General features: G+C 50.2%; 1 protein-coding gene across 2 annotated transcripts in view; it reads left to right on the top strand.

The window, feature by feature from the left end:
* The window catches only part of znf704 (zinc finger protein 704), a 46,915-nt gene extending 31,809 nt beyond the window's left edge, over positions 1-15,106 (top strand). For both annotated transcript variants that reach the window (XM_076149869.1, XM_076149868.1), the window contains exons 3-9: positions 1,100-1,203; positions 2,666-2,943; positions 4,748-4,848; positions 5,200-5,503; positions 6,034-6,168; positions 6,276-6,367; positions 6,462-15,106. In XM_076149869.1, the coding sequence (XP_076005984.1) occupies positions 1,100-1,203; positions 2,666-2,943; positions 4,748-4,848; positions 5,200-5,503; positions 6,034-6,168; positions 6,276-6,367; positions 6,462-6,576 (1,129 nt within the window). In that variant the 3' untranslated portion in view covers positions 6,577-15,106. The remainder of the gene's footprint in view (positions 1-1,099; positions 1,204-2,665; positions 2,944-4,747; positions 4,849-5,199; positions 5,504-6,033; positions 6,169-6,275; positions 6,368-6,461) is intronic.
* The last annotated feature ends 957 nt before the right edge of the window (positions 15,107-16,063 follow it).

The raw sequence follows: 16,063 nt of genomic DNA, 5'->3' as shown, positions 1-16,063 counted from the left end.
TGTTCGAGAGTCTGGCCCTGAACTTTATGTGCCGTGCAAAATTGCATCGCGCTCGCATTACAAGCCGAGCACAGATTTCCCCCCCCGACACTGCACAGTTGCGATCGCAGACATAAATGTTGCTCTGTTTCACATCTGTGTGTCTCATAAGGTCACTCGCTGATCATTTTTGCTTAACTCTTCCAGTCCTCTGCCTTCACACGGCTTGTTGGCGTCGTCACAGTACTGCAATCTTCAAACTGCAAAACAACACTCGGAAAACGTGCTGTTCCTGTAAGAGTCAGCCTTTCTACAGTAAACAAGCGGACACTCATACTCTTATGGAGGTAGTGTGTCACATTCTAATGTCGATAAATGCAGATAGTACAAGTACAATAGAGCCTTCGATCTTCTCTGTCAAAGTATGACCTCCCCTATTCCGCACCACGCCCTTTTCATGTGGATCCATCTTGGTTTGTTATCGCTCAAGACGATGTGTGTCTAATTAAGAGCCTGCAAGTGTGTATTTGTTAGTTTGTCAGGTCCCGGTAAAGTGCGGCGTCTTTGTAACGGCAGCTTATTTCCTGCGTGCGCGCCAGTAAGGAGGCGGCGTGGGCTCCGTTTGATCTCCGAGGCCTCGAAGAAGCGCGGCGTCTGATGGCTGATGTCATGTATTTTTCACCGCAGCAGGAGATTTCATCATTGTAATAGAATTGGCTTTGATCGTTCTGGCTTCGCCGCACTATCAATGTTGTACGGGACAAAGCTCACACACACAGACGCACACACACACACACACGCACTGCTTGTTACGGTATTGCAGAGAATGTACCATAGGTGCTTTGTCGGTAATGAAGCTATTGACATCTCTTTGATCTCAGGGATCGTCTGTCTGAGGAATACATGGGAGAAGATTAAGAAGCCTGTCTTATAATGTGTGTGTGGGTGCATGTATATGTGTGTGTCTGGCACCAATTACAAAAGACAAATAGCGATGTGTGTGTTGTAACACTGGATTAGCATTTGTAAGGCTAGTTTGATCCATCCAACTGCAACCGGCCTGAGCTTCTGGTGATGAGGTTTATTCCTAATTCTTCTTCTTCTGTTGTGTTTTTGACAGACGGTCAGAGGAAGAAGTAGACATGGACAAAGTGACGGCTGCCATGGTGCTGACGAGTCTCTCCACCAGCCCGCTGGTGAGGAGCCCCCCTGTCAAAGTCTGCGGTGAGTTGAAGTCAATGACATCATTATGTTTCCCTCTCTGGGATGTTTCCCTCCTCACATTAAACACTGAATAATCACAATCAAATCAAATCAAATCCTTTTAAGTAATCCTGTAAGAAAAACAACCGACGCAGGTGAAACACGAGCATGAAGGGATTAGTATCACAGATTTAAATCCAAACCTCTCTTCTTTCCCTTTCTCTTTCTTCTAATGACGCAGAAATATCACAGACGATTAGCTGAAGAAATATCACCTCAGCCTCGCCTCGTCTTCATCCATCTAGAAACGCCCTCCGTTCCCTCTCACGCTTGTTATCTTGGCTAGGGGCAAACGCGAGCTTAGTTTGATAAATGACTGCCACCTGCGACGCTCTCGGGTCCCCCCCCCCCCCTCCCATCAATGGGCCGACTCCTGCAAATCCACACGCGGGGCAACAATGAGTTTGGATCGCTGCCACTCCGCCGCCGCCGTGGCAGAGCTCCAGAGCGCCTCTGTCACCGCAATCACACGCTGGATAGAGCGAGCAGCCAGCCCAGCCAGGCAGACGTGCAGCGACCCTCCAGCCACCGTGCATGTGTTATCACCGCCTCACACACACACACACACACACACAGGATGTTAAACATGCATCACGCCCCCCTGCACAAATTGGATTTTAAATACCGCTACTTTTTCTGGTAATGCACTCGTACGCATGTCACACACACACACACACATTCGCACACACGTCTGAGATCATACAATGTGCGTTCACACCGGCAGAGGCATATAGGCCATACGTTAGGATGGCTATAAGTTTTACATTGAGATTCCTGCCAAGTGGAGCGCCGTAGGTGTCGTTCTTGAGTTTCTGCCACATGCAAATGAATTAGTTCTAATTATCATCTAAAGGTGTTTTCTTATCTCGGCGAAAAAACTGCTCGTCATGTAATTAACTTCATCCATCCGTTTAATTTGCTGTGACATCCAAGAAAAACACGGAGATAAGCCGCTCTCCCACCCGCGCTCAGCTACTTCCTGTTTCGTCGTATATATGTATACGGTCTCTATTCATAAAGCATCTCTCCCCCAGTCTCAAGTTTGAGAAGGTGAAGGTTTTTAGTCGCTCATTTTCCCTCTTTCTTTTCTTGTATCGCTCCTAAAACCGCCGAGACCTTGAAGGCGTCTCCAGAGAGGCACAAAGCCGGAGCGTAACCTGCGTCTCCTCCAGTCTCAGTCACAGCTGGAGGCTCTTTGTGTGAAGTGCAAATAAAAAACGTGGAAACTTAATTGGAAGTCTTGATCTTTCATCAGTGACAGATTAACGCCCACATGTTTGGCTGAGATCGCACCATCTGCAACTCTCAGCTAAGGATGTTAGATTTATTGTTGTACTTCATTCATTTATCTCCACCCTCGTGCCAAGCTAACAGTTCATTCTCTCCATCCTTTCCTGCGCCTGTGTCCCTTCTCCTTCCTCAGAGGGTTTCAGCGGCTCGTGGAAGGAGAATGGCTCCGCCGGGCCCTTCACCCCCTCCAGTAACAGCTCCTCTGGGGGCTACTGGAGCTGGTCGGCCCCAAGCGACCAGTCCAACCCGTCCACGCCGTCGCCGCCGCTCTGCGCCGACAGCTTCAAGCCCTTCCGCGTGCCCAGCCTGGGCGGCGTGGGGCCCGGCCCCGCGGGGCCCGAGGACCCCAGCCTGGACGAGCAGGACGGCAGCAGCCTGCTCTTCGACGAGCCCATTCCCCGCAAGCGCAAGGTGAGGGAAGCTATTTACACTGAAATGAGAACAGTTACATCCTCCAAACTTCACTGTACAGATCCCTCCCTCACAGCACTTGGATGGGATTTGTTTTGCCGCTGCTTTGCTCGCCAATCAACTTAATTCTCGCCTGATTGAAAATTGCGGTGGAACGTCTCCATTCCTGCAGGCGTCTCCAAGGTTTTCCTCCCTTTCTTGACGTCTTAACGTATCGTGAGCGATGAGCGACTCGCAACAATGTGAGAGGCGAGCGCCGGCGGAGCTCCTCTACTGTAATTACACATCCAGCCAGCAGACAGACCCTGCATTGTTTTCATGGCGTGACAAAAAAGACAAAAAACCCCGTGAGCGTTGTGTGTGTCCTCCTGCACTCCCTCCCCCCCCCCCCCCTCCCCCACCCTGAGCCATTATAGAAGGTGTTATAGACCCGTCTATCAAACTATTGTTGAGACGGCTGATTTCATTTTCAGGAGATGTTTACCCCCCCCCTTCAGAAATGCAAACACGTGCAACAATCACATTCCCTCATGCATTGTTTTGTCTTTGGCGAACAAAAGCCTGTTTGGTGTGTGTGTGCGCGTGTGTAAGTGTGTGTGTTATTCCCTTTAAAGAGGCATTTCACAGTTAATTAAATGGGGGGCGCCAAACACTGTTGTCTCGCCTGGAGAGAGTGTGTAGATCATTTTGCATGAAATCTTAGTATCGTGTGTGTGTGTGTGTGTGGCGTAAGCTTGTGTGTGTGTTTATGTAAGTCATGCTTTTGTCTCCATCCGCCCTGCATGCTGTCCCCCCCCCCATCATGTGAGTCCTACTACTCCCCTTTCAATTCTTCATCCATAACCTTCCTCTCTCTCTCTCTCTCACTCGGCCCCGCATGTATACATCTCCCGCTCTCCCTCGGCTCCTCTAGGCCCCGCTTTGTTTAAGTCGCCAATTAATACGGCGCTGCGCTGATGTGCAGCTCACCCCGGGAGTCTGCCAATCGATTTGTGAGAGCGGAGACACAAAGCCCAATCTTTATGTTTGCTGAGGCAGGTATTCAAATCATTACTGGCATTTGCGGGCAGCTGCACGTGTGTGAGGTGAGTTGTAATTATGAAGGACAAATATCTGGGGACGCCGCACACGTATGGAGCAACAGGAGAGGGAAGGGAAGGAGGGAACGTGTGTAGATGAAGAAAACACACAGGGGGAGAGCGAGCGAGAGACAAAGCAATATGCATGCAGAGAAGTAATGAGATGCGTCTCTTCTGCATGTGAAGATACGAGTAATGACAGAGACGCGTACCTGTCCCATCTCCAGCTCCGGCCGTCGCTCAGTGAGACTCGCTGCAGTAACCAATAACCGCGCCGGTTACTACGGCAGCAGAGGGAACCGACCGGCCGCCGTGTTATCTGACAGCGTCTCAGACAAGTTCCTGACCCCTTTTTTCTTTCCTGCCGAGAGAGCCGGCGGCGTTCTCGCCTTTTAATACGAGGCGGCGTGACAGCTCGCTCGCCTCCGTGACACGCGAGACCCCGGCAACGCACACCGCCGCTGCTCAAGGGCCGCTGAGATGATGGAAATGAGAGGGAGTGACGTCTCGCTCAGTTAAACAGCACGTAGAAACTTTGATTATGCTCGGATTAAGGCAATAAATCTGTCACCTGTATGCCGCAATTACTCACATTTTGGCCTTAATCGAGTCAACGAGCAAACAGCGAGACTGAGCCGTCTGTACGATGAGCGACGGACATTTCCTTCCCCTTTCAGTGACCGAAAAGATTGACTGGAAAATGTCCTTTGACGTTGCTTTGGCAGAACTCCATGAAGGTGATGTTCAAGTGTCTGTGGAAGAACTGTGGCAAGGTGCTGAGTACGGCCGCCGGCATCCAGAGACACATCCGCACCATCCACCTCGGGTAAGACACACACACACACACGCACACACACGCACACGCACACCCTCCATTACCTTCATGGCTAAACAGCAGATTAATATTTGACAGATTATTGCCACGGTAACACTTGTGGGTTGGTGTAGATGGCGTTGGAAAGCAGCGAGGAGGAGAACAATGCTATCACACGTTCACACTGACATTCAATTACAGTGAAGCGCCGCTCGCTCACGCCGCATGTTGTGGGTGCTGGGTGGATGGGTGGCATTAATGTGGAGGGGGAGGGGGGAGGTGGGGTCACATGTGATTGTGTAAGGTGTAATCTATGGCTGCAGCCCCGATGCTCCGGTCTGATCACCTCCATCCGTGTCTCAGGCGCAACTGCGACTCGGACTGCAGCGACGGCGAGGAGGACTTCTACTACACGGAGATCAAGCTCAACACCGACTCGGTGGCCGACGGCTTGAGCAGCCTGTCGCCGGTGTCGCCCTCCGTCCTCTCCCCGCCCCCGCCGCCGCCCTGCCCCCTCCCTCCGCTGGGCCAGCCGTTCGACTCCCACAGGCCGCAGCCGCCGCTGCCGCCGGTCGACGCCAAGGAGCCTCACGCCGGCGGCATCACGCCGCTCAGCCGCTCGGCGCCCAGCGCGCTCTACCTCATCCACACGGACCATGCCTACCAGGTGAGAGGGGGGTCCCGCTGGAGTGGGCACGTGCAGCCTATACACACACACACACACATGGGCGAGATCTAGATCAATTATACAACACACACACACTCTCATCTTAACATGGAGATAAAAGATCAATGCCTCCTCTGGATCAATACACTCTCTGCTGGTCACACACTGCAACACAACAATCAGATCTCTCTCTCACAGACACACACACAAACACACACACACACACACACACACACACACACACACACCTGCTTTCTCTAATCATACAACTCCATCTTTGTGTCTCACGGCACTAACGGCGTCCTCATTATGCTGAAATGTGTCGTTGTGTTTACAAAAACTAATGATGTTACAGCGACCTCTGCACTCACACACACACACATTGCCGTCGGCTTGAACAATCATTTGAGACATAATGAGGAAACAATCGTCGGAAAGCTAAATAATGTGGTCAACTGAGTTACACCAAATGCAGGAGTGTGTGTGCATTAGTTTCATACAACAAAGACCCTCGCCCTCTGTCTCCCCAGGCCACGGCGCCCGTGTCCATCCCCTCCAGCGGCAGCAACTCTGGCGGCTCGGTCTGCACCAGCTTCACGCCCACCAACAGCTCCAGCTTCAGCATCTCCTGGCAGTCGCCGCCGGTCACGTTCACCGGCAACGCGGTAAGGACGCGGCTTCAGAAACGGCTAGGGTCATCGCACGTCGCTCCTGCTTGTGTGTTTTCATGACGCCGTCTCCTCATCCTCCTCCTCCTCCTCTTCTCCTTCAGGTGTCTCCCAGTAAGAGCCAGAGCTTCGCCGAGCAGCGCTGCCAGACCATCGCCGCCCTCTCGTCTCCACCCAGAGCCTCCACGGCCCTCAGGTACGGGACTGGACAGTTCGAAGGAAGCCGGAATGGATCTACTTTACCTTCATTTGCACAAATTCACTCTTCTTCTTCTTCTCCTCTTCCTCAGTCGGAAGGTGCGCGGCGAGGGGAAAAAGTGCCGCAAGGTGTACGGGATGGAGAACCGCGACATGTGGTGCACAGCCTGCCGCTGGAAAAAGGCCTGCCAGAGGTTCACCGACTGAGACGAACCCCGCCGCCACCACGCCAACAGGCGCCTTTCGCCAGAGAAAGGGTGGGGGAGGGGCCTCATTTTTGCATGCATTCGTTTTGTGTTCAGCTCAAAAGTCGCTTCTGTCCGTCAGGTTTAGCAGGAGGGGGGGGGGGGTGCTTTTACATTGCCGTCCAGGATTCCCAGTGCTGCCGCCGCCATTCCCTTCACTCCCGGTTCTGGGAATCCCCAGTGCAGCTAGACAATGTAAGAGAGAAAAAAAAAAATCCAAGAATTTCCATAATTTTCTTTTCTTTTTTCCCTGTTGGGTTCAGTGTTGTTGGTTTTTAGAGGAGCAGGTCCAGAGGAAGGACAAAAGCTTTTTTTGTTTGTGTGTTTTGTCCTCCTCCCAAAAAAAGAAGAAGTAATGTTTTTGTTACTGAGAAGAAGAAGAAGAGAAGAAGCTGTACCGCAGTTTTTGGAGGCGCGACACGAGAGCATGTGGAGGTGTCGCTCACAGCCTTTCGCTCTCACTCCTCCTCCTCTTCATCTCTCTATTTCCGGGACTTCTCCATGTTCTGTTTTTTTGCACCGCCGATACCCAAATATCACAAACAACCTTCCCTCCACCAATCTCTCCTCAAACTCTCATGGAACGTACGACAGATTGGGAGGAAAAGAAGAGCAGAGGAGCCAGAGAGAGAAGGAGAGAGAGAGAGAGGCAGAGCGTGAGAGAGGAAGAGGCCCACACGAGGTGAATGATCAATGCAAAAAAAAAAGAAAAAAGAAGACACAAAATACAGGCAGGGAAAGCAAATGGACCTCGACAGGGATGTACCACATGAAACCGTTTCAGCATTCACACACACTCACACACACTTGTATATCCCCCACACACTGACTGCAGGAGACGGGAACTGTTTTCTACGTCACTTTTTTATCCCTTCCCTTTGTTTTATCAGGGATGTTGATTCATACGGAAGCAAAAACCAGCAGCTCAACCTGGATGTTCCCCCGTCTGCAGCGTCTCTTCTCTTCTCTCCTTCACCACACACCAGAACGTTGCAACCAAAAAAAACTTCTTATCTTCTTTCTGTTTTTTTTGTTTTTTTGTTAAGGTGCCATGTTGGATGTTGTTGATGTGTTTTCCTTCTTTATGGTGTAACCAAGACTGTTTACCAGCCCCCTGTTCGGGAAAGAGCGCGTAAGGAACATCGCGACGGGAAACGTAAACATCAAAGTTCGTTCGCCGCATACAGACGTCGCCCTCCTCCTCCTCTTCCTCCTTCACGACAAACTCTCACACCTTCCCAAAGGGGAATGAACTCTTGTGTTTACCTGCGACACGCCGGCGCCTCTGGTGGGGCCGGCTAACCAAAAGGGGGAGGGGCTCCAAACCAAAAGCGAGGCACTTGTAGACTGTATGTGTGTACCTGAGCACTTGGTGTGTTTGTGAAGAACATCTTTCTCTCTTCTCCGTTTCAGCTCAGCAGGTTTTCAAAGGAAGCATTACTTTAAAAGAAATGACCCCGCCCCCCTCAGTCTGGACTTACCCCCCCTGCTGTTTGCTCTGAGAGCTCTGGGGAAGGGCGGGAAACGGTTCTAAGCACTTAATGAGATCACTCCTTTGGTGTTGTCACTTACCTTCTTGGCAAGACGCAAGCAAAGCTTCGTCTCGGACCTTGAAAGGAGCCTCCCGATTGGCTCGTCACCTCGTTTTTAAGACAAAGTACAAAGAACGCCACCGGCCAATCGGTCGGTGGAAACTCAGCCTCCCGCTTGGCTCAAAGGCAGGAAACAAAACGACAAGGTCAAGATAGTTTACAGTGTTTTGTAGAGACAGACAGACCAACTTTAGTTACCTGGAGCTGTCAGTACGCTAACATGCACCGTAAAGCTCGCACTCTAATGCGATTAAGGCGACGCGTCCATTCTGGGTTTGTCTAACAGATCATGTGATAGTATATTGATTTTTCAAGCTTGGAAGCGATCCATCATGTATAATCTGCAAACAGCTAATTCCCTTCCCCGAATGCGGCGTACTCGCATTACTGCCTTAACGTGCATGTAAACGTACTGCTGGACAGAAACGCCGGGAAGCTAAGAGCGTGACCACAAACAGGCACGTTGCCATTCTGTCCATTCATTGGCTCTCTGCTTCAGTCAGTACAGATGATCGGTGGTTTCTATAGGATGGTTTTATACAGGAAATACTCAAAATACCAACACCAGCTAATAAACTCAGACGCTCGGCAGTTTGATATTCACAACTACCGCACTCACAGATCGTAGCTCTGTTCTGTTCTGCCGCGTGTGTGTTTGTGTTTAATCCCGCCCCCCCCCCCCCCCCCCCCCCCCCCCGTACGTTCATGTGTGTGTATATATACGTAGCTCTCCTTTGCTTCTGACCGACACGGCAGCCGCTCTATCCGTTCTATCCGCTCTATCTGTAGCCTCACGGACGTAACATGAGGGAATAATGTCTCATTCAGCCTGTGGGGTGACTGTTCTGCATTTTGGATTAACCTTTTAAAGCGTGTTGTTGTTGTTTAAGGAGATGTGACAAATCCATATTCCACTTCAAGAAGACACACACACACAGAGAGAGACAGATTTGGCTGCTTTTGTTTTGTTTTTTTTATATATACATAAATATATATATATATGCTGTGTATGGATTTTGTTTTCATGTTCTGCCCCCCTCCTCCCTTCTTGTAACTGTAGGAGTGAAGCCAGGCGCCGTTTTCCTTCTCTCTGTTTGTTATGCTCCTCTCAGTGAGCGTGACCCCCGAGCCCCCCCTGCCCCCCTGCCCCCCCACCACCCGGAGGCTCCTTCACGTCACACTCGCCCCTGCGGAAAGCCTCCGTTGGTTAAAAGCCTTTATCTCATCTCCGCTTGCCCTCTCGTGGTGTCACGAGGGTCCGCTCGCAATTAGTTTGATTGACATCTCCGCGGTGGTGCTGGGCGGGTGGGGCGGGTGTACGTGACGCCTGTGGGACAAGTGAAGGTTGCCCCCGGGCAGAGTGTGTGTGTGGGGCTAACGTTCCTCTCGCTTGTTCCACACCTATACATCAAACACCCTGTGGCGCTCCCCCCGCCCCCCCCCCCCCCCCCAGCAGGTTTGCACGACCCTCCTGTCAAGCCAATAATGTGGAGTTCAAGGATGGTTTGGTCCGACGCCTCGGTCCGGTCCACAGCACGCCGGTGTGGGCGAGCCGGCGCTGCATTACACTCGCCACCGACCCTCGCTCCATCATCATGGTGCTTTCATATACGTGTGTCTGTGTGTGTGTATCCACCGTCTCCTTCATCGGTGTGTGGTTCAGGAACGACTCCCCAGTTCACATCATTCTGAGGTGCTGGAGAGCCTGGACATGGCGGGTGGCAGCGTCTCCTGGCAGCTAATTCCACATGCATGTAGATTCAGGCTGGATTCAGACCTGGATCATTTGGAGCACTTACTCCCGAATCGGAACAAAGCAAACAAACCACAGGTCTGAACACAGCCTAAGACTCTCGCTGTGTTTGATTCATCCGGTGGCTCATAATTACATTTGACCAAAACAAGAGCAGCCCAGACTTTGTTCGCTCCAAATGACCTGGAAAGGAGATTTCCTGCCACGTTTGTCAAGGAACCTGGGAGTTGTTTGTGAACTTTGACCTGGCCTGCATCATTATATTGAGAACATCTTGGTTGCCGTTGACTACCTGGTTAGCCCGGTTAAATGGGGACTCTGCCAACGTTACATATCAGGTTCAGTGTGGTGGTCTTGTGGAGGATGTGACCTCTGTGACATCATCAGGGCTGTTTCCTGTTGGTGCTTTAAGGCAACAAGTCTATAAGTGAAGACTAAAGCTTCTCTCAGAGCTGATTTTAGTTTACAAACATGCAGGAATTGACCCCTGGGATGTCATAAAGGTCATTTCACCAACACCTATAAGCTTGGACTGAAGTCTTCCTTTACAATCTTGCAAAACTGGTTTGAAAGTGGACGTTTGTAAGCGTCTAGGTTACATTTCAATGCCTGTGTTTAACATGTATCAGTTCCCGGGTGTACATTAGTTTATGTGATCCTGATATCCCCAAACCTTCTCCACCCAAAGGTCACTCTTAACCGAAACCGAGGCTGATCGGGTACCAACGGAAACCGAGATGGTCTTGGCTCTTTAGGTGCTTTAGGAGAGGCTCAGCCCACGTGTGTGTGTGGGATCATGTACGCCTGCACGCCGGCGCTGTGCTCTCCGTGGGGGGGGAGGGGAGGGAGGGAGGGGGGGCGTGGCAGTATGGAGGTGCTATAATATCCATGCAGTGTGCGATTCCTCATATCATCATATTCATTACAAATGGGTTTTTGTACACAATGTTATGCTGTAGAACATGAAAATAAAAACACCTGCCTCAAGTCTACCAAGTGTCCAGACACGACTTCAGTGGGTCACCCCCGACCTGTCTCACTCTCACCCCCGACCTGTCTCACTCTCACCCCAGACCTGTCTCACTCTCAACTCTCAACCCAGACATGTCTCACTCTCAACCCAGACCTGTCTCACTCTCACCTCTCAACCCAGACCTGTCTCACTCTCAACCCAGACCTGTCTCACTCTCACCTCTCAACCCAGACCTGTCTCACTCTCACATCTCAATCCAGACATGCCTCACCCTCACCTCAGACCTGTCTCACTCTCAAACCCGAACCTGTCTCACTCTCAGCCCAGACTTGTCTCACTCTCATCCCGGACCTTTCTCCCTCCCTTGCAGGACATTTCTCATTCACCCCCAGACTTGTCTCACCCTGACCTTTCACCCCAGACCTGTCTCACCTTCACCCCAGACCTGTCTCACTCTCACCCCTGACCTGTCTCACTCCCACCCCAGACCTGTCTTACTCTCACCCCAGACCTGTATCACTCTCACCCCAAACCTGTCTCACTCTCACCTGCTTCCTCATCTGTTTCTGCTGGTTTTGTTTTGGTGATCAGTGCATGTAACCATCCCTCATTACTTAAGGTGCAGTAAGACCTAATGTGCTGAATTCCAGTACTTAAAAATACGCACGTAGAAATCCACACATCAAACTGAACCCTGAGTGATGTTCAGACGCGTGGTTGTGATTGTGACGCTCTCATGTTTCTCCCTCGGCAGCAGATGAACATGTTGTAGGGACGTGAGGGTGTAATGGATAATTAAATTCCTTCTGGGCGGAACTGGCTGAGGAAAGAGGGATGGCGACACTTCCACATTTCACTCCCCCCGATTGATATCCCCCACGATGCCAGCGACATGCCATATGGCCGCGTTCCTCCCGATGCCATGACATCACTTACTCGTCTTACAACCCAGCTCCCAAAACTTCCCTATTATTTAGTGTTTTGCAGGGACGGAATTATAAAAGTTGGCATCAAAGGGCTCCGACCTGAGTGATGCAAGTACTTATGACAACTTTTTCTTTTCCTTTTTATTTTACACATCTACATACATTCAAATGCATTGCGAGCGCCTGGCCTGGCTTTTGTTCTATGACCCCCCCCCCCCCCCGAGCCGCGGCCTATTAAAGGCCAGAGCATTCATCCGTGATTTATAAGCTGAATAAAACAAGATAGCACTATTCTGCTCACTAAAGGTATAAAAATCAGCTGGTGAGTTATGAGCGACGCGCCGTCTCACACATGCACACACACATACATACACGCTTCCAGCTTAGCCAGTGGGCAGTGATGGCTTTAACAGCGGCTCATACGGTGACAGTTTAATAAGCATTCCTGGTTTATAAACCTTATCTTAGCTGAGATCAATATGTCATACACGACAAGACTTGTTTGTGACAAGAGGCTGACCCTATTATATGCTATACATCAATTTATGCTACAGTGTATACAGGTTAAGCTGCAGTAAAGTATATCTAAGCTACAGTATCAGTGTGTATCGGTGTGTCGATGTGATGCGCAAGATGATCAGATCAAATCTATATCGGTTGAAGACAAGCTGTAGCGTGCAGTGAATCCTTTACGTGTTATTTACATTGGCTGAGGATCAGTGGGCTCCAGAAGTTACTGATTAAGTCAAAGTGACGGGTTGTGCCTTTAGTCAGGAGGCCCCTCGTCTCTGCGGTTGCTGATTAGCCGGCCACCCAGATCTAACTGGCCATAAAACGCACCAGCAGACGCCCGTGGGGTGTGTGTGTGTGTGTGTGTGTGTGTGTGTAGGACCTGCAGGCCGAGGGGCACACACACACACGCCTGTGTTCAGCAGAAATACCACCGAACAATAGAGCGGCAGCAGGTGGGCTGAGTGTGTGTGTGTGTTTGTGTGGAGTTAATGGTTTGGAGAGCAATGTCAAGGAGCCTATAGAACTCTGCCCCTTTTTTTTACACACACACATCCAGATGCTGGTTGGGGTGTGTTCATTGTACAGTGTTCAAAGTCCTGTGGAAATGTACTCTTAAATGCTTGGAGCGCTTTCACCAGAGAGGTTTTATTAATAAGGAATATATTGAAGCTATAACAGGAGACGTGTGCAAAGCGGAGAGTGTGTCTGAATGTCGCAGCACTGCCTCGCCCGACCCCGAGTGCACATTAAGTAGCAGTGTATTCAAGCTGCCCAGTTCCGACCAAACTTAGGGCTGGTTTCCACAACAACCGCAGTAGACAAGGGGGCAGCTCCTCCGCTCTCGTCGGCCCGCGCGTGTGCCGAGTGCAGGGCGGTGTTGTGTTAAATAAAAAAGGAGGAGGAAGGGAGTGGGTGTCCTCCTTCTTTCAGGAATGTGGAGGGTGGAGGGTGGAGGGTGAAGCGGCTCCTCCGGCTCGTCTCCGCGGCGGCTTTTTCTTTTCTCCAAGGGTTCCAAACCCAGCCGGGCCCAGATCCGGGCCTTTCCCACGGGGGAGTGGCTTCACCCAGGTTATGCATAAGTTTTGCGGGGATGTAGGAGTCCTGAATGTGCCTTGATGAGCAGAGAGCTTCTGGTTGTGGACCTTCAACTTTTTTTTTTTGTCCCGTCTAGAAATTCTCTGCGGAAGCGTATTTGCTGTGATGTGCAGGGCCACAGCAAGGGTGATGGAATGTCTCTGGTGCTGGCTAGTCTGAGTTCAGCTTTCTATAACGATAATTCAAAGATTTGTCATACAAAGAAATGTGCTGTGAGTTGTGTTCAGGGGCCCCTTTGGCCCCTTGGATTCTAGAAAGATGATGCTGTGAGGAAATATCAAGGTCTAAGAGTGACTTTTCTACTTTTGCTGTAAATTGTAAACTGTTTTTTGATCCAAACTTATGATGATACTGTGTTTTAATGTGTTCTGTCCCTTTGTTTCCTCTTCTCTTTCTCTCTCTCTCTCTCTCTCTCTCTTTGTTTTCCCAAACATGACTCCTCTCTCCCTTTTGTATAAGGGCTTGTAGATAAATGTATGTCGATGTGAAGAATCGCTGTTGTGGTGCAATCTAGAAATGTTTGGGAAATCAAGGACGTCTCATTCGACAAACAGCATGTGAAACAGTAGGTGAGATGATCCACATATAGCACGGAGCTGCTAAGTGATTTCAACAGGAACCTGAGAAGGCATCACATGATCTAACAGGCAGATAGAGGGGAGAAGTAACGCTTATCTGCCTGAGTGCTTTTTTGCCTTAATTGGGATTTGAACGCTCAGAAATAACTGAGTAAAGGCAAAACAAATGGGCTTAACTCATCGATTCACGCCTCAGCTCCTTCAAATTCAATTTTTGTAACTTAAATATGCAACGCAGTGGGCGCTGACCTCCTCCAATCGGATCATCTCATTGGCTGTTTTATCCGTTACCTTTGATTACGACCACGTAAACCTCAAGAACTCAATGACTGTCGCACTGGATTTTTACACTTTTTTCAAATAGTATATATACTATATCCTCTGGTCTAACTGTATTTTTACTACTGCATGTGCATGCAAACATGGAAAATTATGGAAGACTTTATATAAATGTGCTCTATTGTGCTGTGGTGTCCAACACACGGGTTGAGAGCAGCCAGCGTTGCCTTAAGTGTCGACGTCTTTGTGCTGTTGAACAAGACAAATGAACATGTTGTGTTTTGAAATCCATACTGCAGATTTTAAAGTACCTGCTATTCCCCACTGGCACGCCGCAATTTATCAGCAAAGCTAAAGTTCTGAGCCGGTCGGCCTCTTGGAGAGTCTGAGGCAATGCTTATGGAAGACGGATCGCTGGGAGAGGCTGTAATGCGCCGGTTGAACGTCTCAGATTGAGCGCCGCGGCATCGGTGGCCTCGGTTATGAAGTCTGACATGTTGACATCTCAGCATCCGCCACTCTTTTGTTAGCTCTGCCTGAAAACAAACACAGTCATCAGGCGGAGTCACCGTCTTTTCTCAAGGGCACTTCAGCACGGTGACAGTGTGTTGAGGTGAGACCTGCTCTAACTACGTAATTCACAGACTGGCAGTATCTGGTTCAGAGCGGGCGAGCGGCTGCTCTCCACCCCTGACTGGGTCGCTGCACTATGTTGGCGTTTTTTTCTACTTTTAAAGCCTTTTAATGTAAATGTTTAATATGTGTTTGTAAACTTTAAAACATTGATGCAAACATGTCCTCGCGATTTGTCCAGGCTGTGGTGCGTTTTGGTGACACGGCTGAGCGGGAACAGCGCTCGACGCCACGGAGGTTTAAAAGCCGAGCTCAGGATTTCCCCCCAAACAAACAGGGTCGTCACGTGACCTTCAGAGTACGAAGGTCACATTGGTTATTAAAGGGTGCAACCACTATGGTGCGGATCAGAGCTGCATCATCCCTGACCCGAAACATTTCCCTCGACTTGATCCGATTTTTGCTCAACGTAAACAAACATGGCGACGCATTCTGAGGTTGCCGGAGTTGAACACAAGGTGGCGCCATTGTCCGTGTAGTATGCAGTTTATAGAACGGTTACCTTGGAGGTCAATCCTAACATCTAAAGGTGTGTTCCATATTGGTGCCCCGTCCCCTGGTTGTCCTCTCTGCGTCCTTTCTGTCCTCTTCCTGTTCTCGTGTTTCTCCACCTTCCCTACAAAACCAGCTCTTTGGATAATGTACGACCCCCTAAATTCCCCCCCCCCCTCGCCGCCCGTATCGCCTCGTGCTACGGTTTGTCGAGGAGTTATTGGAGACGGGCGTCGGCTCTAATTGGAACTCTCCACCTTGCTTCATATTTACATCGGAGCGTCTGGCAGGTCTGCCTCCTCTGGGTCATCTGGAGTAACTGGGATGAGGCAACATTTCTCATTGGGTGGAGGAGGAGGAGGAGGAGGATGATACGCTCCTGATACCCTGATAGTCAAAAGTAGGTCAGACAGTTTGGGGAGGTGCGAGCTGTTTCCAGACTGGCGAAGCTTTTCTCCTCTTTCCCTCCCAGCCGCCATTAAGGGATTGCAACATTTATATCCGCCTGCATCTTTAATCAAGCAGAATTTGTTAATAATCTCAGTTGAAAGCAAGTTTTTTGTGTTTGGACGGAGCTTTTGATGCCCCTGCACAGAGAGAGAGAGAGAGAGAGAC

Source organism: Genypterus blacodes, unplaced genomic scaffold, assembly GCF_046128005.1.
Source record: "Genypterus blacodes isolate CSIRO-AG114 ecotype Tasmania unplaced genomic scaffold, CSIRO-AGI_Gbla_v1 ptg000048l_1, whole genome shotgun sequence".
Classification (NCBI taxonomy): Eukaryota; Metazoa; Chordata; class Actinopteri; order Ophidiiformes; family Ophidiidae; genus Genypterus; species Genypterus blacodes.
This window is presented reverse-complemented; position numbering and strand designations above follow the sequence as displayed.